Source organism: Panthera uncia, chromosome A2, assembly GCF_023721935.1.
Source record: "Panthera uncia isolate 11264 chromosome A2, Puncia_PCG_1.0, whole genome shotgun sequence".
In the NCBI taxonomy this organism is placed as follows: Eukaryota; Metazoa; Chordata; class Mammalia; order Carnivora; family Felidae; genus Panthera; species Panthera uncia.
Window position 1 is genome coordinate 5,133,964 of NC_064816.1, and position 21,652 is coordinate 5,155,615.

General features: G+C 56.6%; 3 protein-coding genes across 6 annotated transcripts; 2 read left to right on the forward strand and 1 right to left on the reverse strand.

Moving 5' to 3' along the window:
* The first annotated feature begins 449 nt into the window (after nucleotides 1–449).
* KANK3 (KN motif and ankyrin repeat domains 3) lies at nucleotides 450–12,427 on the forward strand. Of its 3 annotated transcripts, XM_049639795.1 has the most exons (12): nucleotides 451–515; nucleotides 3,300–3,431; nucleotides 3,763–3,824; nucleotides 4,654–5,949; nucleotides 6,028–6,127; nucleotides 6,333–6,494; nucleotides 6,612–6,696; nucleotides 7,185–7,401; nucleotides 10,699–10,841; nucleotides 10,962–11,162; nucleotides 11,246–11,344; nucleotides 12,105–12,427. In XM_049639795.1, exons 3-12 carry the CDS (start codon nucleotides 3,791–3,793, stop codon nucleotides 12,180–12,182), a joined length of 2,415 nt encoding a protein of 804 aa, XP_049495752.1. In that variant the 5' UTR covers nucleotides 451–515; nucleotides 3,300–3,431; nucleotides 3,763–3,790; the 3' UTR covers nucleotides 12,183–12,427. The 3 variants fall into 3 exon arrangements, 2 of the variants coding, with proteins under 2 accessions (XP_049495752.1, XP_049495753.1); XR_007459776.1 differs by lacking the exon at nucleotides 12,105–12,427 and having other exon boundaries at nucleotides 450–515; nucleotides 10,922–11,162; nucleotides 11,246–11,339; XM_049639796.1 differs by lacking the exon at nucleotides 3,300–3,431 and having other exon boundaries at nucleotides 469–515.
* A 127-nt stretch (nucleotides 12,428–12,554) lies between these two features.
* On the reverse strand, nucleotides 12,555–13,706 carry RPS28 (ribosomal protein S28). Its single transcript, XM_049639800.1, has 4 exons — nucleotides 13,604–13,706; nucleotides 13,463–13,510; nucleotides 12,837–12,970; nucleotides 12,555–12,635 (listed from the first exon to the last, which is right to left on the reverse strand). The coding sequence occupies exons 1-3, from the start codon at nucleotides 13,640–13,642 to the stop codon at nucleotides 12,848–12,850; spliced, it is 210 nt and encodes a 69-aa protein (XP_049495757.1). The 5' UTR covers nucleotides 13,643–13,706; the 3' UTR covers nucleotides 12,555–12,635; nucleotides 12,837–12,847.
* Nucleotides 13,707–13,751: 45 nt separating this feature from the next.
* On the forward strand, nucleotides 13,752–21,428 carry NDUFA7 (NADH:ubiquinone oxidoreductase subunit A7). Of its 2 annotated transcripts, XM_049639799.1 has the most exons (5): nucleotides 13,752–13,858; nucleotides 14,279–14,328; nucleotides 17,903–18,052; nucleotides 19,414–19,503; nucleotides 21,219–21,311. In XM_049639799.1, exons 1-4 carry the CDS (start codon nucleotides 13,808–13,810, stop codon nucleotides 19,466–19,468), a joined length of 306 nt encoding a protein of 101 aa, XP_049495756.1. In that variant the 5' UTR covers nucleotides 13,752–13,807; the 3' UTR covers nucleotides 19,469–19,503; nucleotides 21,219–21,311. The 2 variants fall into 2 exon arrangements, with proteins under 2 accessions (XP_049495756.1, XP_049495755.1); XM_049639798.1 differs by lacking the exon at nucleotides 19,414–19,503 and having other exon boundaries at nucleotides 13,755–13,858; nucleotides 21,219–21,428.
* Nucleotides 21,429–21,652: the final 224 nt, after the last annotated feature.

The window sequence follows — 21,652 nt, forward strand, 5'->3', positions numbered from 1 at the left end:
ATGTGAACGTGTTTAGGGAAGAACAGTGCAGGAAGATGGAACAGCTTGTGCAAAGACCCTGTGGTAGGAAAGATCCAGGGTCTTGGTACCTCTCCAAGACACTGGGACATGAGCATCAGTCCTTCTAGCTTCCGCCCAAAGGATCTTCCAAACACACAAATCCCATTGTGTTAGTCTCCCGTTGTCTTCCCATGGCTCCCTAGTGCCCTGTGGATCAAATCCAAACTCCTTAGCCCTGCCCTGGGCGGGACTTGGTTGTCCCCTCCTTCCCGCCCCCTACCTACTCCTCCCCGCCTCCCAGGCCCAGGGACAGTCACTTAGGCCCCGCCCCCAGCCCCGCCCCCACTCGGGCCGGACCAGCACCGCCCACCCCGCCTCACCATTGGACAGCTCGGAGAGCCTCGGGCGCTGGTTGGCTAGAGCGGCCATCAGTTAGGGACCAGGCCTTGATAACCCGTCCCCGAGCTCCGAGGGGGCGGGTTCGGGTGCGGGCGCGGCGGGGGCTGCTGCTTCAGGTAAAGCACCAAATTTTCGGGGCCACCGGCGGGGGTTCTGGGGGGCACTAGGGGACGTACCGGGAAGGGGTACTGAGCTTCCTGCCCCTCTGCGGGCTCAGCGCCCCGCGATGGGGCGGGCTGCGTGTCCTCTGGCTGGGACCCCACCCGACACCCGGAGCCCCAGGTGGGCAGCGAGCATAGCTGGGGGCTCTGGCTTCGTGAGATCGCCCTCCTCCCGCCCTTCGGGAGCCCAGTGGGGGGCTTGTTCGCCACCTAGCGCCCCAACAGACTCCGGGACTTTCCCAGCGTCGCTCCTGGAGAGCTTGGGGACACGGGTTCAGCCCCTCACGGTGGACCTGGGTGTGTGTGTGTGCGGGGGGCGGGGGGTGATACGGAAACGGTGTTGGGGGGAGGAACGGACGGCCCCCGGGCCGGCAGACAATGGGTAGCGGATGGAACCGCCCGGCGGGGTTTCCTGTAGGAAACCGCTCTGTCTCTACGAGGCCGTCGTGGGGTGTGTATATGTGTGTGTGTTGGGGGGGGGGGCGCGATGTACCCGAGTACCTCCCCCTCCCACCATCATCAGCCTCCAACCCCTCCTCGGGGCTCTGAGCGTCCCGCCCCAACATTAGGGGGTGCCACCATTCGCGGCCTCAAGCGGGGAAGACGTCCTCTCCCCAGGACCGGGATCCACACTGCCCGCCGAGTCCCCACCGCTCAGGTTTCCTGATCACAACCCGGAGTCCCGAAATAGTCCTTGGGGCGGGAGTGGGGGCGTGTGGCGTCGGCTCTGACGGCCTAATGAGGGGGTCTCAGGCAGAGGATCCGATCTAGCTGACAACTCGGGCAGGGAGCGGAGAAGAGGGCAGGGCCGCCGCGCCCCCACTCTGCTCAGGCTGCGGCTCCTGGGGCCGCCCAAGTGTGGGCCTGCTTCCCCATCAGGGAAAGGCGCAGGTATAGGCAGGGATGCAGGCTGGGAGGGATGACCCCCCTCGGGCTCTCTGCGCCTGCCCTGGAGGGGAGGGCTGTCTCTAGAAGGCCATCAAGTGGGTGGCCAATGCAGAAACACTGGCAAAATTGCCTGGGTTAAAATCCTGCCTCGTGTATGCCCTTGGATGGGTCACTTCATATCCCTGTGTCTCAGCGTCTCCACACGGACAACAGGGGAAAGGGTAGTGGTAAGAAAACCTACCTCGGAGGGTTTAGCTAGGACTTTTTTTTTTTAAGTTAATACCCATGAATTGCATATAATAGAGCTGCCCAGCATGAATGGCAAAAGTATTATTATTATTATTATTATTATTATTATTATTCACCGTTCCTGGAGCACTGCTTTCTCAGCCCAGCTTCTGGGCCTGGCGACTCCAGCTGATTTGCGTCTTAGGGATGGCCCACAGCTGTTTTTTGAGTTCTCAGGGCCTCATAGTTGGGTGTGAGCAGGTCACTGGAGGAGGAGGCTGACCCCACTGAGTCACACTGCCAGCGGTGCGAGGCAGGCCCAGACTCCCGAGCTCTGGCCTAGGTTTTTTTCCACCACACAACTCTTCCCTGACAGTTTCCTGAAAACAAGTTGTGAGAGGCGCTGGCTGTCCTCTGTGATCACCGGCTGCCCCCGCTGGCCCGCCCCTCTCAACCAGTGTGAGGGGACAGGAAGCAGCTGCTTTGGGACCAGAAGGGCCCCCCCCCCCACCTGCCTTAGGGTGGGGTGAGGGAGGTTTCAGGGACCCAGGCTGGACAGAGGTAGGAAGTGGCAGGGTCCCCTTGGCAGTGGAGCAGGGGCTAGTCCATGGCTGATGGGCGTCAGGAATGCAAGAGGCTGGAAGGGGTGATAGGAAATGTTCCCAGGGGGTTGGCACATTGCGCACTGTGTCAGGGAGAGGACAGATGCCAGGCAGGCATCTGGTGGTGGAGGCTGGACCGGCAAGGGGTCCCCAGGAGATGGGCGGAGCACAGTCTAGGGTCATTTCCCATAGGCGGTTGATCTAGTTGCCCTGTGCCTTAGTTTCCCCATCTGGAAAATGTGAATGATGACACCTACCTTGCAGGACTGCATGAGGGTTACATTTAATCAGGCAAGGTATACAGTAGAGACTCAGTCCAAGCTGCTTTCCCTCCCTCGAAGTTTTTTCATGTGGGCTCTTCATAAGCCCCTCCTTTCCAACCTTGTGCTTTCTGGTTGTCCTTGTTAATTATCACATTAGGTGTGCCCCAATCTCCCTCAGGTTCTTTAAAAAATTTTTTAATGTTTATTTATTTTTGAGAGAGAGAGAGAGAGAGAGAAAGACAGTCTGAGTGCAAGCAGGTAAGGGGCAGAGAGAAAGGGGAGACACAGAATCCAAAGCAGGCTCCAGGCTCTGAGCCATCAGCACAGAGCCCTACGCAGGGCTCGAATTCATGAACACGAGAGATCATGACCTGAGCCAAAGTCGGATGCTTAACTGGCTGAGCCACCCAGGCTCCCCTCCCTCAGTTTTTTAAAGCCTCCATCATGTTATCTGAAGAGTCCCCCCAGCCCCATGTCTAGCCACAGCTCTGACAACCTGGGTGCTTGTGGTTCCATTACAAGCTCCCCCAAGCCAAGGGCAGAATCCTGTGACACTCCTAGAGACATCCTAGGGAGATAGATACCCATTGATTTGCATCCTTGGTGCAGCTAGACCTCAGCTCTCCATCATTCCTACAAGAGTCTCACAAGCAACTTGGTAAACACTCAGATGCGCAATTATATCTTGTTTGCATTCCTCTAAGGAAAAAAGAATTCAAACAGTCCTGTTGGTTTTTTTTTTTTTTTTCCATACACAGAATCTGACCAGATGAATTTTTAATGAGCCCATGAAGGGCTTCCAACTCTCGCCTTCCCCTTCTGAAGGTTCACACCACATCCTTTTGAGCATCATTTCCAATTTTGCCTGGGGGACTGACGAAACTCAGCAGGTCGGAATGACTGACCCTCCCCTGCCCCCATTCCCAGCTCCTCTTGTCTTCTCATCACTCTCTTCTCCTTTTGATGCCCTGCTTGCCTCCTCCTGTCCAGCCAGCTGAGGACTGCACCTGGGGATCCCCGCATTCATTCATCCCAAAGTTTCAAGGCTTCTTGAGGGAGCAGAGAGGACAGGACATATGTGTTGGGGAGGGTGGCGGGGGCGGGGGGAGGGAGGAGCTCTTGGGTCTATTTACTCTAACTTAGCATTGAGGCTGACTCCAGAAGTACAGCCGGAGGGATGGGGCTGGCCCCATCCTCACCCCTTCTGGGGACATTTTTCAGGGTGTGTCTGACAGCTACTCCAGAAAACATGGCCAAGTTTGCCCTGAATCAGAACCTGCCTGGTGAGTGTGCAAAGTGGGATACATGTGTGTGGACAGACTGATAGTTGACGCCCCTATGTAGACACAGCCCTGTGGTTCTCTCCGTATGTGGCCAGAGAGCCCTTGCTAACCGTCCACTGGATAATGTCATGGCCCTGCTTAAAACTTGCCTGTGGCGTGCCCTATCGCATATCTCATATAATCCCAATTCCTCATGGTGGCCCAGGAAGCCCCCCACGATTGGGCCCCAACCCACCTCTCCTACTCCTTTCCTTCTCCCTTTTTTAACTCTGTGCCGGACACCCTCACCCCAGCCTTGCTGTTACCCCACCCTGCTCGCTATATCCCAGGGCCTTTGCTTGGGCTGTTTTCTTTTAGGAACCTTCTGTCCCCAGCTGCTTCCTCGTATTTCAGGGCTCAACTTTTAAGTCCCTTCCGCAGGAAACCTGTCCTGATAACTGGAGCCAAAGTCACGCCTCCCACAGTTATTCTCCATTTCACCTTGTTGTTGTTATTATTATTATTGCCCTATGCAAGCACCATTGGAATGATGTTTATTTACTACAAGAAAGCAGGGATGTTTGTCCGTCTTGTTCACTGATGTGTCCTCAGCGCCTAGAATAATGCTTGTCACATAGTAGGTGCTCACTAAGGGTGGGATCGCATGACTATTTGGTGCAGATAGGCATTTGATCCTCGGGCACGCGCGTCCGCAGTGGCAGGTGTGCAGGGTCTGGTGCCGGCGGAGCCGTGGACTGTCGCGGGCGGTGGGGGATGCATCTGTCCAGTCTGTCCCGGGTCGTCCCCCTCCCCCCAGCCTGACGCCCCCCACACCCCGTCGTGCCCGCAGACCTGGGCGGCCCTCGCCTGGGCCCCGGCCCCACCGCGGGCGCCCGCAGCCCGAGCTCGCCCTACTCAGTGGAGACACCCTATGGCTTCCACCTCGACCTGGACTTCCTCAAGTACGTGGAGGAGCTGGAGCGCGGCTCCGCCACCCGCCGCGCCCCGGGCCCGCTGCCTGCGCGCCGCCCCAGAGCACCCCGGGCTGGCCTCGCAGGCGCGCGCAGCCCAGGCGCCTGGACGTCCAGCGAGTCCCTCGCTAGTGACGATGGGGGAGCATCGGGCGCGCTCTCCCCGGGCGCACCCTCGGGGCTCCTGCTGCAGCCGCTGTCGCCGCGCGTGCCCGTGCGGAACCCGCGCGTCGAGCACACGCTTCTGGAAACGAGCCGGCGGCTGGAGCTCGCGCAGGCGCACGAGCGCGCGCCCAGCCCCGCCCGCGCCGTCCCGCGCAGCCCGCGTGGGTCCGGCCGCAGCAGCCCCGCCTCCAACCCCGCCCTCGCGTCTCCCGGTCCCGCGCAACTGCAGCTGGTGCGCGAGCAGATGGCCGCGGCTCTGCGGCGCCTGCGCGAGCTCGAGGAACAGGCGCGCGCGCTGCCGGAGCTGCAGGAGCAGGTGCGCGCGCTGCGCGCCGAGAAGGCTCGGCTGCTGGCTGGGCGCGGGCAGCCGGAGCCGGACGGGGAGGCCGAGGCGCGCCCCGACAAGCTAGCTCAGCTGCGGCGGCTCACCGAACGCCTGGCCACCTCCGAGCGCGGTGTTCGCGCCAAGGCTAGCCCCTGGGCCGATGGCCCCGACGGGCCGGCTTCCAGGCGCAGTGAGGGCACGCTCGCGGTCCCCGATGCGGTGGCCGGGACGCCCGACGGGGCGCCACAGACGCGGGAGGCTGGCGCCCAGGCCGTGACGGAGACCCAGGACGCTAGGGCCCAGGCAGTGCCGGAGACCCGGGAGGCCGGCGTGGAGGCGGCCCCCGAGACCCTCGAGGCAGACGCGTGGGTGACCGAGGCGCTGCTGGGGTTGCCCGCCGCCGCCGAGCGCGAGCTGGAGCTGCTGCGCGCCAGCCTGGAGCACCAGCGCGGGGTGAGCGAGCTCCTGCGCTCGCGGCTGCGCGAGCTGGAGGAGGCCCGCGAGGCTGCCGAGGAGGAAGAGGCGGCAGCGGCAGCCCGGCCCCAGCCGCGCGATGCAGCCACCCAGACCCCGTGGGGTTGTGCCGCGAAGGCCACACAGACCGAGATCCCCGCGGAGGCTCCTCCCCTGACCCAGGAGAACCCGTCAGGACCTGCGGATGGGGACAGAGTCGCGGCCCCCGCGGGTGAGTCCCAGCCCCTAGCTAAGCCCTGGCTTGACGGCTTCTGGGCTGGGACTCAGTGCCCTCATCTGGCCCCGCCAGGCACCCTCAAATCCATCATGAAGAGGAGAGATGCTACACCTGGCGCCCAACCCAGCCCCGGACCCAAGAGCCTGCAGTTTGTTGGGGTCCTCAACGGAGAGTGAGCACTTTTCCCCTCCCCATGGCCACATCTGCAGGGACGTAGGCCGGGGTTCGAATCCTGGCTCTGCCCCCTCACTCGCAGTGTGGTCTTGGAAGGCCTCCGTTTCCTCACATGTAAAATGGGGACAGCCACTCCCACCTCGCAGGACCCCAGAATGAGCCCACCGGGGAGGCTCAGCGGATGCCTCCCGCCCTGCCCCCAGGTATGAGAGCTCTTCCAGCGAGGACGACGACAGCGACAGCGAGGACGGTGCTGCCGATCCTCCAAAGAGCAGTTCCTCCGGCTCCGGGGACGACAGCGGCAGGGAAGTCCCGGACCCCGAGCCCGAGCCGGAGGCAGAACCTCAGCCGGGTGCGCAGGGGAGGTGAGCGGCGTTAGGCACGTGGAGTGGGGGCAGTGGGGACGGCTGCTTCCTTTCCTGTGCCCCGCGCCTCTCCACCCCCCGACCCAGACCCCTCCAGCGCTTCTCTCTACTTGACAGGTGCGAGCTGAGCCCGCGTTTGAGGGAGGCGTGCGCAGCGCTGCACCGGCAGCTGAGCCGGCCGCGCGGAATCGCCCGCGACGGCGTGAGTGCCCACGAGAGCCTTCATGGATGGGAGTCGTGGGCCCCATCGGGGCCTCCCCTGACGCCCTTTTAGGGAGCGCGTGGGGTTTCCTGGAGTTGGGGGACCCCAGGTTCCACCCCTTCGCGCCGAGATCCCCCCTGCTCCCCATCCCAGGCTCCTCAAAGGCATGTCCGTCCCGGGACAGCGCTGAAGTGTTCCGTTTCCCCTAAGGGCCCGCCCCAAGCTCTGACCCCACTCCCATACCCCCCCAAAGGCAGGCGCTCACCGCCTTCCTCCACTCTAGGTTCTCCCACAGGCTCTTTTCCCAGAGGGGAGGATCCCTGCCCCCTTGAGCCTGGGACCCACACTGGCTCGTAGTCCCTCTTCCAAAGGGGTGTGGCGCCACCGACACCCTCAGACAAGCAGCGACCCTTCCTGCCCGGCCGGATTCCCGCCCCACCTCCACAAGACCTGGACCGTCTCTGACGCCTTTCCTCCTGTCCCGGCAGGGCGCGGCGCGCCTAGTGGCCCAGGAGTGGTTTCGGGTGTCGAGCCAGCGGCGCTCTCAGGCGGAGCCCGTGGCTGGGGTGCTGGGCGCCGTGGCGCGCCTGGGACCGGAGCTGCTGGCCCACGTGGTGAACCTGGCGGATGGCAACGGGAACACAGCCCTGCACTACAGCGTGTCCCATGGGAACCTGGCCATCTCGAACTTGCTGCTGGACACCGGTCAGCGCCTTCCTCCTGGGGCACAGGATCCCCGTGTCCTGGGCGGATTGCCAAGGGCCTTTAGACCTCTGCATCCTCTGAGCTGTGCACGGGTGGCTTTTCACTCTGTGGGGTGCCAGGATACGGGCTCTGGAATTAGACCTAAATCTAGAGGAATCACTTAGTCTCACCAGCCTCGGCCTCCCTATCAGGGAAACCGGGAGGCCACAGGGCCCTCCCCGGGTAGTTGTGATGACATGGGTACCGTAGTGCCAGGCGCACAGGCAGCCAGTCAGTGGTCCCCATGCCTTCTGTTCCTGAATCTCCAGCCCTGGCCCTCTCCTCTGTCCAGCCACCTGCCTCCCCAGACTTGAGGGGAGGCCTTCAGGTCAGGGCTCTGAGCACCCACCCAGGCCCGGCCACTATGCCCTCCTCCACCCCCACGTCTCGCACTGGCTCCGGTTCACACATTTTTATCACCTGCTCGTGCTTGCTCCTTACCTGTCCCAACTTTCCCCCTCTGGAGCTGAGATATACACTTCTGGGTTGTTGCTGAGCCCACAAGACCTGTATTGAGAGCCTACTAGGTACCAGTACAGTGCTGGGGTGGGGGGCGAGCCACCCACATACAGCTGCTATCCCCATGGGACTCAGAGCGGAGGGGACAGTGGGCAGTACACAAACTGGCCACCAAGAGCCCTCCTGGGCATCATCCTTCAGGCCCAGTATCTGCTGGGTCCTGCCTTTGGAGGCTTCTCACTCTCAATGCAGGCTAAGGCAGGTCCCACTGTCCCCTCTCCCACCCCACCCAAACACAGATCTGTCCCATCCCTGAAGATCTTGGTGACCTGGGGAAGGGCACAGTTGCTCTGAGCTACACAGGGAGCTGGAGCTCAGGAGGGGGGACGATACATGATTTGAGAGTATTCCCTGGCATCTCCTGCCTAAAAGGGGGCTGGGGACGGGGGCTTCAGCAGCTGGCAAGGAAAGCACAGCTCAGTCACAAGAAGCCCAAGGCTTCATGGACCCTCTTTATTCCTTGTATCACCGCCGCCCCCAGCTCCCAATGCCCCAGACCTTGCCCTATACCTTCTACCTTTCACACCATTCTCTCTGCCCCCGTCTGCTTGCTCCCATGTCAACCTGGGTCTTCCCTCCCCTAGGACCCTGTCCTCAGTGTCCTCCATGTGTAGGGGCTGTCTCACCTCCCTGGAATGCAGAGCCTGGACAGGGCTGTGTATCTTTGCTACTTCTCTCCACTTAGAACTTTCCCTGTTTCTCCCTCAACCCTACCTTGCAGCCTCTTATTGGTCAGTCTGCTACTCTCTCCACCCCTTCTGGCTTCTCCCTCCTAGGAGGTCACATTTCTCGCATTTTCGTCCCAGGCCAGCTCTCCTTTGCAGGCTAATCCACACCAGTTTCAGCATCCTTATGGAATATTCCTCTTGCCTCCAGGCTTCTTGGTTCCTTGGCCCCGCTTCTCCCTTCACCTTGACCTCTGCCCTATGTCAGCCTTATACTTGTAAGGTCACCCAGAGATCTTGATGTCACTGAAGACTACACCCCCTCCATAATCTCACTCCCAGCACCCCTCTTCTCAGCTCTCACCCGCCAACATTTTGGTTGCCCCAGTGGCTGGCCCTAACAACCTTGGCCCTCATAGGACCATTGGCCATTGCTCCCTCATTTCACTGCCCTCGCCCAGTCTCCTTGTTCATCTTCTGTCATTTACTCCTTTATGTCCCCTTTCAAACTCTCGTGGCCCTCCTTCACCTCACCCTCTCTCCACAGCACACGCACTCACACCCATACATTCACAGGAGCTTGCTCATTGATTCAACCAACACCCGAGGGTCTACGGCGTGCCATGATGGAGAGGTAGGGTGAGTGGAGATAGACTCAAGATTATCAAGTAAAAACGACATTATTAGATAAAAACCACAATAAGACATAACTAGGGGAGGAAGGAACTAGGATCCTTTAGCTTAGGAAGGCCTCAGGTGGGAGGGGAATAGAGAGGGTAGAGGAAATTGGGAGGGTGCCCTGGTGCCTCCAGAGACCCCACTCTGGTTATTTCTATGAGCCCCTCCCCACCCACACACTCCACTGGGGTCACAGAAGCTTGTGGAAGCAGTGAACACCTACACAGTACACCCCATAACTAGGGAACCCCCTCTTACCCCTTACTGTGCACCTCTTCCCGAGCTGTCCTGGCCTCATAGAACCTTCTGAAAGGTGGGAGACAACCACATCAAACAGCCACTCTAGTAACCACGCCCCAGAGAGGTGCTGGGAAGGAGAGGCCGGAAGGGAATGGGGTGATCCCAGAGGAAATAGAGCCAGCGTTTGTGTTCAGCTCTGAAGGGTAGGCAGCAGTGTTCTTTCCCTGGGCTGCTGCAACAGAGCAGCTCAATGTGGCTGGCTTAAAAACACGGAAATTCATTTTTTTGTAGTTCAGGAGGCCAGAAGTCCAAAATCAAGGTTGGCAGGCCTGGTTCCATCTTAGGAGCTCAAAGCAAGAAATCTGTCCCAGGCCTTTTCCCCCAGCTGCTGCTGCTTGCCTGCAATCTTTAGCAGCCTGTGGGTGATGATCTCTTCTCTTCCTTTGTCATCACATGGTCTTCTGCTTGTCTCTCTCTTCTAAGGACACCAGTCATGCTGGATTAGGGTCTACCATAAGGACCCATCTTAACTTGATCACATTCTCAAAGACCCTATTTCTAACTAAGGTCACATTCACAGGTACAGGGTAGGTAGGAGTTCCTATCTTTTCGGGGGGGGGGGGGGGGACAGAAGCCAGTCTAACACAGGCTTGGAGAAAAGGATTCCACAAGGAAGAGAAGTTAGGGAATAGCCTCAGAAGCCATAGTGGATGATGGCCTGTATTCCAGAAGCAATGGGGAGATATGGGAGGCTCTTAAATGGGTGACTGTGCCAAATTTCTCATCTGCTGCATGCAAACAAGTGGATTCAGACACCAGGGTGGGCCAGTCGACATAGTTCTCTAAGGGGGCAATGAAGGTGAGTTGGTGGGCGGTAGCCGTGAAAATAGGAACATCAAGTTTATTGAGCACCTACTAAGTGCCAGGTGTTCTAGGTACTGGGGGGGATATAACAGGAAACCAAACCAAATCCCAGAACCAGTCTGAAACGAGCAGAGATTTGAGCAGAACCCTGAAGGGGAGGGAGGGAGCCTCAGGGGCCAAGGGAACGGTAAATTCAGGACCCAGTCATGATGGCAGGCCTGAGGGGAGGAGAGTAAACCAGGCTGGGCTGAGGGCGTCAGCTTCGTCGTTGACGGACTCCCTCCTCTCCCAGGGGTCTGCGAGGTCGACCGCCAGAATCGGGCAGGCTACTCAGCCCTCATGCTGGCCGCGCTCACCTCTGTGGGGCGAGAAGAGGACACGGCTGTGGTTCAGAGGCTCTTTCACATGGGCAACGTTAACGCCAAGGCCAGCCAGGTACGTGGACATGCCTTTCCTGGCTCCCGGTCTGAGGGTCACTTCCATTTGGGGTTTGTCTCTGACCTCCTTTTCTCCAGAACTCTCCCCAGGCCTGTCCCCTTCTTCCCCACCCCCCAGACAGGACAGACAGCCCTTATGCTGGCTATCAGCCATGGCCGCCAGGACATGGTGGCGGCCCTGCTGGCCTGTGGGGCAGACGTGAACGCACAGGATGCAGACGGGGCCACAGCACTAATGTGCGCCAGTGAGTACGGGCGCCTGGACACCGTCCGCTCGCTGTTGGCCCAGCCGGGCTGCGACCCGGCCCTCCTGGACAACGTGAGCCACCATGGGGCTGGTGGGGGGCTGGCAGACTACCGGTGCATTGGATCAGGGACCTGACTACCTGGGTCGTTCCTCAGGAGGGCACCAGTGCCCTGGCCATTGCCCTGGAGGCCGAGCAGGAGGAGGTAGCTGCCCTGCTGCATGCCCACCTGAGCTCCAGGCAGCCGGACTCCCCGGTAAGTGCGGCCCCTGGCCCTGAGAAACAAAGCCTCCCAGCTACACGCTGGGTCCCAAGATGGTACCGAGTGCGCCTCGGAGAGGAGGCCTCCATTCCTGCTCCCTTGGGGAAGCAGCCAGGATTGGAGAATCTGGGTTTGGATTCATGCATGTGGCTGGGGTCTGATGTTCAACCTGCCAATACCTGAGAGGCACACCTCCACTTTACAAGTCATCGCCTCCAGAGGGGAAGTGACCTAGGGCCAGGCTAGAGTGGTCAGAACTAGCTCAGACCTTCCTTTGTCAGCGGACTCCTGTCGCTGTCCCCAAGGAATAAGGGGTCCTTTAGCATTAGGCAGGGAGAGGAAGGGGGTGCGGGCTCCCTGCAAGCCAGAGTTTGCCAGCAGCCCAGCGGCAGGGAGGGAGGGCCAAGCTGGAAGTAGAATGCTCAGTTTGCCTCCAAGTGGAAAAGCTTATTCTTTTTCAAAGGCAAGTGGCAAGCTCTTTAGTCCTTAATTAAACTCATGCAATCAGCTGCCTGCCTCTCTACTGGAGCTGTGGGTAAGGAGGTACGGAGATCAAGCCCCTCTTCCTGGTCAGATAGGGCAGAGGCGAATTCAAAACCAGACAACCTGGCTCCACTGTGAAGGGTGGGGTTCCCCCTTATGCATGATCACAGTGTGGAGGGGCAAGACCTCCATCAGGTTAAGCATCCCTGTGTATGACGAAGCATCCCGCCCACAGGAGACTGACAGGACCCCTTCCCCCATCTCTCACCAGTCACCCCTTGACGCCCCCGCGGCTGTGCCTGGTGAAGGAGAATGCAGTGACCACAGAGAAGACCCTCAGCCACAATGAACGGCCTGGCACCCTGGACCTGGACTGGGTGCAGGGGGGATCTTTCCTTTCTTCACCCCAGTCCGTGGGGGCACAGCAGGGGCCAGGGTTTGCTATCCAGATGCTAGCCCTGGGCCAAAAGAAAGGCTTGGATGGTCAGTGTTCCGGAGGGGCTCACCTTGGACCAGCAGGATGAGACGGGCTGAATGAAAAGTGACAAGGCCCCCGAGTCCACCCACTCACAGAATAAAACATTACTAACTCAGCTTGTGTCTTGTTTTGGGGACACAAGCACATAGCTCCCACACCCCAAGTCTTCAGAGAACAAAGGCAGGGAGAGGCCCCCACCGGAGAGTTTTAGAAGTCCAGTGACAGCCCAAACGAGAACCCAAATTTACGTACAACATAAACGCTTTATTAACAATCGCAGATCCATCCCCGTGAGACAAGTGGTCGACCCAGACAGCCTGGACCCTGTAAACAGACCCAAACATTAGATACTGGTGGGGTACCCAGCAACTGATAAAATCCCTGCTCCCCTCCCCGGCCTTGCAAATCTCAGTAGATCATTGTACACCCCCCCACCCTGAGACCCTCACCCGTGGATTTGAAGCCTTCCTGCTACCAACAACGGTCTAACGGGTTTGCTGCTTCCCATCCCAGTGCTGCACTCACCAGCCACAAGTTCAGCGCAACCTCCGAGCTTCTCGCTCTGACTCCAAGAGGGTGAGCACGTCGCCCTCACGCACAGGGCCTTTCACGTTGCGGATGATGGAGCGGCTCGTGTCGTCCATGAACTCCACGCGCACCTACGGGGCCCACCAGAGGGACGCGGAGTTAGGACAAGTCAGGGATAGGCACCGCGTGGTAGGCAGCAGACTTCAATACAGAGGGCGTGTTGGGGCCAACCCAGAGACACTTAGAGGACTAGGGAACTGCGTCTGGCAGGCAGAGCTGAGCCAGGACAGAAGCCGAAGAAAGTCAAGGTGTGGAGAACAAAGTTCTCGAGAGACAAAAACAGCCACCAGCAGGGACAGCTGTAGCTCAGGTCCTGCTCGGGGCGGGGAGCACACTCAGAAGGGCACGGAGCCACAAAGAGCTCGCTGAGACGGCCCAAGAAAGAGGAACGTCGGAACCCGGCGAATGAGGTTGACGGAGCTCAGACGTGGTGGGCAAGGCCCTAGTGAAGGCTCGGACGCTCCGGGAGCCCCTGGGATACAAGGGACTTCTGGTCTCAGAGTCCAGCCGGCATGGCAATCATCAGGGCTCAGCCCGGGGCGCCCCCACCCGCGCTCGCTCACCTGCGTGCACTGTCCCTGCGAGCCGGTCCTGCCCAGCACCTTGGTGACCTGGCGGAAAGAAACTGGGATCAGACCTGGCTAGCCCTTCCCCCTGTCCCATCTTTCTTCCCCCGGGCCCCCAAATCAGGACCCCCACCTCACCCTGGCCAGTTTGATGGGCTGCACACGGCTCGTGTCCATGATGGCGGCGCGGCGGCGGTCGGGCGGAGAGGGGTCACGTGCTCCGAGAAGAGCCTTTATACTACATAGTAGCCCCGCCCACTCCAGCCCTCGCGAGACCCGGAGGGTTTTCCCAGCAGCCCCCACGGTAGAGACGTCACCGGCGCCCTTCAGCGCAGACGGAAGATGGCGTCCGCTACTCGCTTCATCCAGCGGCTGCGGAACTGGGCGTCCGGGGTGCGCGGGGCGAGAAGGGCCGAGTGGGGCGGGGCGGGGGGCTGTGGGTTCAGTGCTCCTCGGACCCGCTCCCGCTAGTCCCCTTCCCCCTGCACCCTTGGGCCTGACACTGTTAGTGCTGAGATTCTCCTAGACTAGAACCAGTGTCTCAGCGCGGAGCCCCCAACTCCTTCGGCCGACACACCCACCTCCACCCCAGCCCTCGACCCATTCAGGCCTGAGGTCTGCCTAATCCCAGACCTTCTTAGCCCTGTATCTTGTGGCCCAGGCCTTAGCTCTCCTTATCTCCTCCAGGACTCATACCCCTGTACCAAACTGTTCATCTCCGACGTTCCCTTCTCCATCCCTGGGATGCCCCTGCTCCCTCGCCCTCTCCTTTCCTGAGGTGCCCTGCAAGCTGACCTTCCTCTCCTCCCACAGCAAGACTTGCAGGCGAAGTTGCAGCTGCGCTACCAGGAGATCTCCAAGCGGTGAGCAAGCCCCGCTCGCTGCCCATACACCGGCTCTGTCCTGTTATTCTCACGTCAAGAACAAAATCCGTATTCCTTTAGACCCCTGGAGTGCTGGGCCGGAATCCTGCCTCCGGTCCCTGGCAGTCCGTGGAGGCAGAGGTTTGATTTTAACTTACCTGTACTCCGAGCGGGCTGCTCGTGGAACAGTCGGGTTGGGCGTGAATTCAGAGTGGATCGTGTAGCTGTGCAGTCTTTCGTGTGGCCCTGCCAGTTAGTGTTATCACCCCCAAACTACAAATGAAAAGATTTAAGGCTCAGAGAGGATATGTCATTTGCTTAAAGTCACTTAGAAGCTTGAAAATGACAGCTGAGATTTGAACCCAGAAGTGTCTTGATTCCAAACTCATTTATGTACAAAAATTACTTGATATTTACAAGCCCCTGATGCGCTCTCAGAGATAACAGCACCAACAAGAAAAGTTACTATTCTCGTTCCTTTTGTGGAGCTCAAGTTCTAGGAAGAGAAAAAGGTGGTAGGGAAACAAACGCAACAGGTAAAAAACATTTTGGAATGCTCTGAATGAATGAATGAATGAATGACAAAATGAATTAGAATAAGCTGGAGGGTGGCAATCTCATGTCAGGTGGTCAGGAAAGGTCTTTTTTCTGGGATTGACGTGTGAGCTACCTGAAGGAGAAGGAGCCAAAGGGTAATTATTGAAAGAACATTCTGGGGGCGCCTGGGTAGCTCGGTCGGTTGAGCGTCCGACTTCGGCTCAGGTCACGATCTCGTGGTCCGTGAGTTCGAGCCCCGCGTCAGGCTCTGGGCTGATGGCTCAGAGCCTGGAGCCTGCTTCCGATTCTGTGTCTCCCTCTCTCTCTGCCCCTCCCCCGTTCATGCTCTGTCTCTCTCTGTCTCAAAAATAAATAAATGTTAAAAAAAAAAAATTAAAAAAAAAAGAAAAGAAAAGAAAAGAAAAGAAAGAACATTCTGACAGAGGGAACAGTATGCGCCAAGCCTGTTGAGGCTGGACAAAGCCAGAAGGAGGAAGGAGGCCAGGGTGGCTGGAACACAGTGAGGAAAGGAAGAGAGAGCAGTATATAGGAAGTCAGGGGAGCTGGCAAAGGTAAGGCAGCCAGTGAGGATTAGCACAAAAGGAAAAAAAAATAGCATTAGAATAACCAAGTTCATGTGGATGCCTGCATGTTGTAACTGATTCCAGATATCAGAAGTTTTGAGTTGCTGCTCTATCTAGGGTCGTTGGTGCCAGTTGAGGAAAAGGTTTTAAAAAATTTCCAACTTCTTGAGGATAATGGCGCCTCCTAGTGATGTATGTGGGTCTTTCCATTGGGCCCTGGTTCTTACCTTTCTGCTAGGTGGTGGAAAGTGATGGCCAGCCACATCCACCAGGGGCCGTCTGGACTCCAGGGGTGAAGCAAATTCTAACTGCCACACAGGATATTGCTTTTTTATTTTTTTTTTTATTTTTAAGTAATCTCTACACCCAAAATGGGGCTCGAACTCACAACCCCGAGATCAAGAGTCACATGCCCTATGCTCTACCAGCAGACAGACAGCCGCCCCAGGATATAGCTTTTAATATTAAATTTGTAAACTTCCTTTTTATTTTTATTTTTATTTCTCATTAAAAAAAATTTCAGTTTTTACTCTTTTGAGACAGAGAGAGTATGTGCGCATGAGCAGTGGAGGGGCAGAGAGAGGGAGAGAAACCTAGGCAGGTGCCCTCTCATTTTTTTTTTTTTTAATTTTTTTTTTTTTTAACGTTTATTTATTTTTGGGACAGAGAGAGACAGAGCATGAACTGGGGAGGGGCAGAGAGAGAGGGAGACACAGAATCGGAAGCAGGCTCCAGGCTCCGAGCCATCAGCCCAGAGCCTGACGCGGGGCTCGAACTCACGGACCGTGAGCCTCTCATTTTTTTTACACAATGGTTATCACTTGTTTTAAGAAAGTCTTAAGTCCTGGGGCACCTGGGTGGCTCAGTTGGTTGAGTGTCTGACTTCACCTCGGGTCATGATCTCGTGGTTTGTGGGTTCGAGCCCCGCAATGGGCTCTGTGCTGACAGCTTAGAGCCTGGATCCTGCTTCGGATTCTGTGTCTCTGCCCCTCCCCCACTTGTGCTCTGTCTCTCTCTCTCTGTCTCTCACAAATAAATAAATGTAAAAAAAAAAAGAAAGAAAAAAGAAAGAAAATTTTAAGTCCTGGGGCACCCATGTGGCTCAGTCCATTAAGTGACTCTTGATTTTGGCTCAGGTCATGATGTCACTCTTCATGAGATCAGGCCCCGAGTCAGGCTCTGCACTGACAGCGTGGAGCCTGCTTGGGATTCTCTCTCTCCTTCCCTCTGCCCCTCCCCTGCTTGTTCGCTTTCTCCTTCTCTCTCTCTCTCTCTCTCTCTCTCTCTCTCTCAAGATAAATAAGTAAACCTAAAAAAAAGGTTTAAAAAAAAGAAAAACTTAAGTCCTGGCAAAACACCAAACAAGTTATTTTATTTTATTTTATTTTATTTTATTTTTATTTTTTTTTCAACGTTTTTTATTTATTTTTGGGACAGAGAGAGACAGAGCATGAACGGGGGAGGGGCAGAGAGAGAGGGAGACACAGAATCGGAAACAGGCTCCAGGCTCTGAGCCATCAGCCCAGAGCCTGACGCGGGGCTCGAACTCACGGACCGCGAGATCGTGACCTGGCTGAAGTCGGACGCTTAACCGACTGCGCCACCCAGGCGCCCCCCAAACAAGTTATTTTAAAACTCCATGATTTTATGATTTCTCCTATCTTTTCTGCCTTTCTCCTCTGCTGCATTTTCCAGGGAAGCTTCTTTTTTGTTTTGAGGTTAGCATTTCCTTTTCAGGCATGTGGCTTCTTTGTAAATTCACCCCAGGTTTTAGCCCAGCCCAGGACAGAGCTCTATTCACTCACCCACTGTCCCCCCCATCCCCCCCCACTCCAGCTTTGGCTGTAGCTGTGGCTACCAGGAGGTGGCAGGAAATTCGGAGACCTCAGAGGACAAGGTGCTCTTTGAGTAATAAGCCTTGATCCCAGCAGGGTTTTCCAGAGAGTTCCTTAGATGACTGGAAACCCAAGAGTTCTGTAGTCTGGCTTTTGGGACAAAGACCTTCAGAAGAAGCTACGTCTGGGGCTATTGCCCAAGCATTTATACACTAGGACCACTGGACACGAGGTGGGCAGAAGCTCAGACTCTGACCCCTTCGTTTCCTGAGCACCGGCAGGCAGAAGAGAGGCCAGATGCAAACTTCGGGCCATGGTGGGGTGGGAACAGGTCTGGGTGTCCAGTCTGGGCCACCCCCTTCCCTGGGAAGCTTCAGAAAATGTCCTCTGTATCGGTCACATTTGGGGCATACCCGGCCTTGCCTTCTAGCACCTTCCCATCCATAGCAGAGGTTGCTACCTGCCTTAGGGCCTTGGGTCCTCCTTAGCCATACATCCACGACAGTGTGCCAGGGGGATCCCCTGGCCTGTGGCCCGGTGACTGAGGCCCATGCCAGCCTCACCGGGCCATAAGAGTGACTTTCTGCTAGCTTCAGTGCTCATGTTCTTTTCCCTCAGAACTCAGCCTCCTCCCCAGCTCCCCGTGGGCCCCAGCCACAAGCTCTCCAGCAACTACTACTGCACTCGCGATGGCCGCCGGGAAGCGGTGCCACCATCAGTCGTCATGTCCTCGCAGAAGGTACTGGCGTCGGGCAAGCCTGCAGAGAGGTGAGGACCTCACCGCCTTCCTGAAACCAGTTCTTCCTCTTGCTTGTGCTGTTCAAGATGCCCACGTATGGAGCGTGAAGCGTGTCAGGAACTGTGCTGCGGGGGCTTTTCACGGGAGAGCTCTTCGAATCCCACCCACCCCAGCCCAGGGAAGGGGGTAGGGCCTCAGCCAGGGGTGTGATTCCTGCAAAGCACATGAAGCTTCAGGGTCCCTTCAGTTGCTCTGGGAGAAGCCCAGATACTGTTTTTGTAACTGTGTATTTTTTTTTTAATTGAGGCGTAATTGGCATATAACATTATATTATTTTTGTAATTTTGTATTTTGTTACAACTGAGGCATAATTGAAATCTGCGTGCAGGGGTACAACACGAAGATCTGATACTTGTGTACATTTGAAATGAGCGCCACAGTAAGTCTGGTTACCATCCGTCACCTCACGTAGTTACACGTTTTTTTTCTTGTGATGAGAACCTTTAAGAGCCACTCTTAGCGGCTTTCAAATATGCAATCTAGTGTTATTAACTAAAGTCACCATGCGGTACGTCACATCCCCAGGACTTACTTTATAATGGGAAGTTTGTACCTTTTGAACCCCCTTTACGCATTTCTTTTTTTATTAAAAAAAATTTTTTTTTTTAATGTTTATTTATTTTTGAGAGAGACAGAGACAGGACGCGAGGGGGTTAGACAGGACGCGAGGGGACGCGAGGACAGGCAGAGAGAGAGGGAGACACAGAATCTGAAACAGGCTCCAGGCTCTGAGCTGTCAGCACAGAGCCCGATGTGGGGCTCAAACCCATGAACTGTGAGATCGTAACCTGAGCTGAAGTCGGACGCTCAACCCACTGAGCCACCCAGGTGCCCCCGCTTTACGCATTTCATCCCCGCCCCCCACCTGCCTGCTGCCTCTGGTGACCACCAATATGTTCTTTTTATCTGTATCTTTTTTCATTTTTTTTTGTTTCGTTTTTAGATTCCGCACATAAGTGACATCCTATAGTACTTGTCTTTGTCTGACATATTTCACTTAGCAGAGTACTCTCAGAGTCCATCCATATTGTTGCAAATGGAGACATTCATTTTTATGGCTGAATGGTATTCCATTCTGTGTATATGCGTGTGTGTGTATGTATATGTATATATGCACACACACCATATTTTCTTCATACTCTTCTTAAAGAATTATGTAAATTTCAGGCCCCTTAAAACTCAGTTTTGTCCCTGGCCTCAGGCGCCTTCTCTTAAATAAATGGGGCCATAATATCTACTGTAGGGAATTTATTTTAGTCCATTCGGGTGGCTATGACAGTATCCTAGAGTGGGGTGGCTTATAAACAACAGAAACTTATGTTTCTCATAGTTCTGGAGGCTGGGAAGTCCGAGATCAAGGTGCTGGTAGGTTCCATGTCTGGTGAGGGTATCTTCCTGGCTCATAGATGGCATTTTCTTGGTATGTCCTCACATGGTCGAAGGGGTAATGGGTGTCTAGGGTCTCTTACAAGGGTACTAACTCCATTCATGAGAGCTCCTCCCTTATGACCTAGTCACCTCTCAAGTGCTCTACCTCCAAAGGCCATCACACCGAAGGCGGGGATTTCAATATATGAATTTGGGAGAAACAAAACATTCAATTTGTAGCAGAGTTATTATGAGGGTTAATTTCCATAATTAACATTTGTAAGGTTTTAGGATGGAGTCAATGCCCTGCCTGCCTACTAATCACAAGTTAGGCGGTGACGGCCCTGTTGCAGAAGAGGAAATTGAGGCACAGAGAGGCCAGTTGACCTGCCTGAGTCACACAGCCAGTGGGTAGCAGAAGCGGGATTTCAAAGCAGTTTGCCCAGACCCCAAGTGCTGTCTGGTCTCTACAGCCAATTCACTGTGTGGTCTGAAGCCAACCCTTCATGCCTTCTTGAGCCTCATTTTCTTCATCTGTAAAATGGGGATGGTGGGCTTGCAGTATGACAAGGTCTGGAAGGTGATGAGGCCAGGACGGGCCTGCTGTATAGTTAGAACTCAGTGAATGGCCTGGATCGTGGTCCTTATTATCTTCTGACTCACCGGAGTCCCACACCAGACTGTGGCAAACCACCCTATTCCCCCCATACCTCCTCACCTGCCCCTGGGATGCCTGCATCTCCTAGGGAGGCTGATTCTGCCTCTTCTACTTCCTTCAGGTTCCTGGGAGGCTGGCGGCCCTGGAATCCCTGCTCCTGGGAGGCTCATCCACGAGAGCCTGCCTGCCTGCCTGCCTCCTCTCCCTTTTTGCTCACCGTGTGTGCAAGCCTCCCAGTCCTAGGCACCAGGGGCTTGGGTCGGGAGGCACTTGCCTTGGAGTTGTTGCCACAGTGTCTCCTTAGGGCTCACTCTGGGGCAGACGGGGTATTTTTAAAATAATTTTTTTTTTTTTAATGTTTATTTATTTTTGAAGGAGAGAGAGACACAGTGTGTGTCGGGGGGGGGGGGGGGGGGGGCAGAGAGAGAGAGGGAAACACAGACTCCGAAGGAGGCTCCAGGCTCCAAGCCGTCAGCACAGAGCCCAAGCGGGTCTCGAACTCACGGACCATGAGATCATGACCTGAGCTGCATTCGGATGCTCAACTGACTGAGCCACCCAGGTGCCCCTGGATGGGGTATTTTTTAATCGCACTTGACCCTCAGCCCCAGTGGACTGCGGCCAGGGCCTGGTCTTAGCGCTGTGCTGGGGCATGTGCAGTGCCTGCCATGGAGCAAGCGTGCAGTGCCTGAGGGAGGAAAGAGCAGTGGGCACGCGGCACCTGATCGCCTGACCCTTTACCAGTGTCCTGTTTGGGGGCAACCGGAATGGGGTGCTCGTCCACCCTGGGGCCGCATGTGGGAAGGGGTGCTGGGGAAGGAGCCCAGCTATTCAGGGCTGGCTTTGAGCTCAGGAGCCAGGGCAGGCCGACGGGGGGTTCACACGGGGCTTGGGCAGGAAGGGTGCTGGCCAGTTCCCAGCAAGGGTTGGCTGACCTTTTGGGGGACCCCAGTGAAGGAGTTTGGGCCTCTGGAGCACCCTCACTCTGGCCTCAGACCCACAGTCTTGGCAGGCATGTTCCTGCTGGGCGCAGGTGTGAGCTACCACCAAATCCATGCGCGCTGCTCTGTGGAGACCCGACCCTAACCCAAATCCGTTTTCCTCTCCAGCTCAGCTGCCGCTGTCACTGAGAAGAAGGCCGTGTCGCCGGCTCCTCCCATAAAGAGGTGGGAGCTGTCCAAGGACCAGCCTTACCTGTGACTGCACCCTGGGGCACCTGGCCCGGCCCTCAGGGCCACCTGAGGGCTTCCCCTCCCTGTATTCCCTCCGGGGAGACCGGGACCTAATTTATGACAAATACACCCTGCTCTCCGGTGTCACTTCTGTTTTTACTTTCGAAGCTACACACGGCTTCCGTGGATTTCCCGGTGAAGCTGGTGCTGAATCTCTGAACTCTGTCAGCACTCCAGGAGCGGGGGCGGGATGGTGGTTCTTGAGCTTCGGGGTAACACGCCGTCGCCGGGCACAGGTCAGATGACACGGGGTCCAGGGGCAGGGCATCTAGAGTTGTCACCATCCCTTCCCTGAAGGCCTGGCTAACATA

Coding starts and splice junctions, on each gene's coding strand:
- KANK3 (XM_049639795.1), top strand. CDS start 3,791: ATGGCCAAGTTTGCCCTGAATCAGAACCTGCCTG. Junction 3,825..4,653: donor CCTGAATCAGAACCTGCCTG/GTGAGTGTGCAA, acceptor TCGTGCCCGCAG/ACCTGGGCGGCCCTCGCCTG. Junction 10,842..10,961: donor TTAACGCCAAGGCCAGCCAG/GTACGTGGACAT, acceptor CCCACCCCCCAG/ACAGGACAGACAGCCCTTAT.
- RPS28 (XM_049639800.1), bottom strand. CDS start 13,642: ATGGACACGAGCCGTGTGCAGCCCATCAAACTGGCCAGG. Junction 13,511..13,603: donor AGCCCATCAAACTGGCCAGG/GTGAGGTGGGGG, acceptor TCTTTCCGCCAG/GTCACCAAGGTGCTGGGCAG. Junction 12,971..13,462: donor CGCAGGGACAGTGCACGCAG/GTGAGCGAGCGC, acceptor TGGGCCCCGTAG/GTGCGCGTGGAGTTCATGGA.
- NDUFA7 (XM_049639798.1), top strand. CDS start 13,808: ATGGCGTCCGCTACTCGCTTCATCCAGCGGCTGCGGAACTGGGCGTCC. Junction 13,859..14,278: donor TGCGGAACTGGGCGTCCGGG/GTGCGCGGGGCG, acceptor CTCCTCCCACAG/CAAGACTTGCAGGCGAAGTT. Junction 14,329..17,902: donor TACCAGGAGATCTCCAAGCG/GTGAGCAAGCCC, acceptor CTTTTCCCTCAG/AACTCAGCCTCCTCCCCAGC.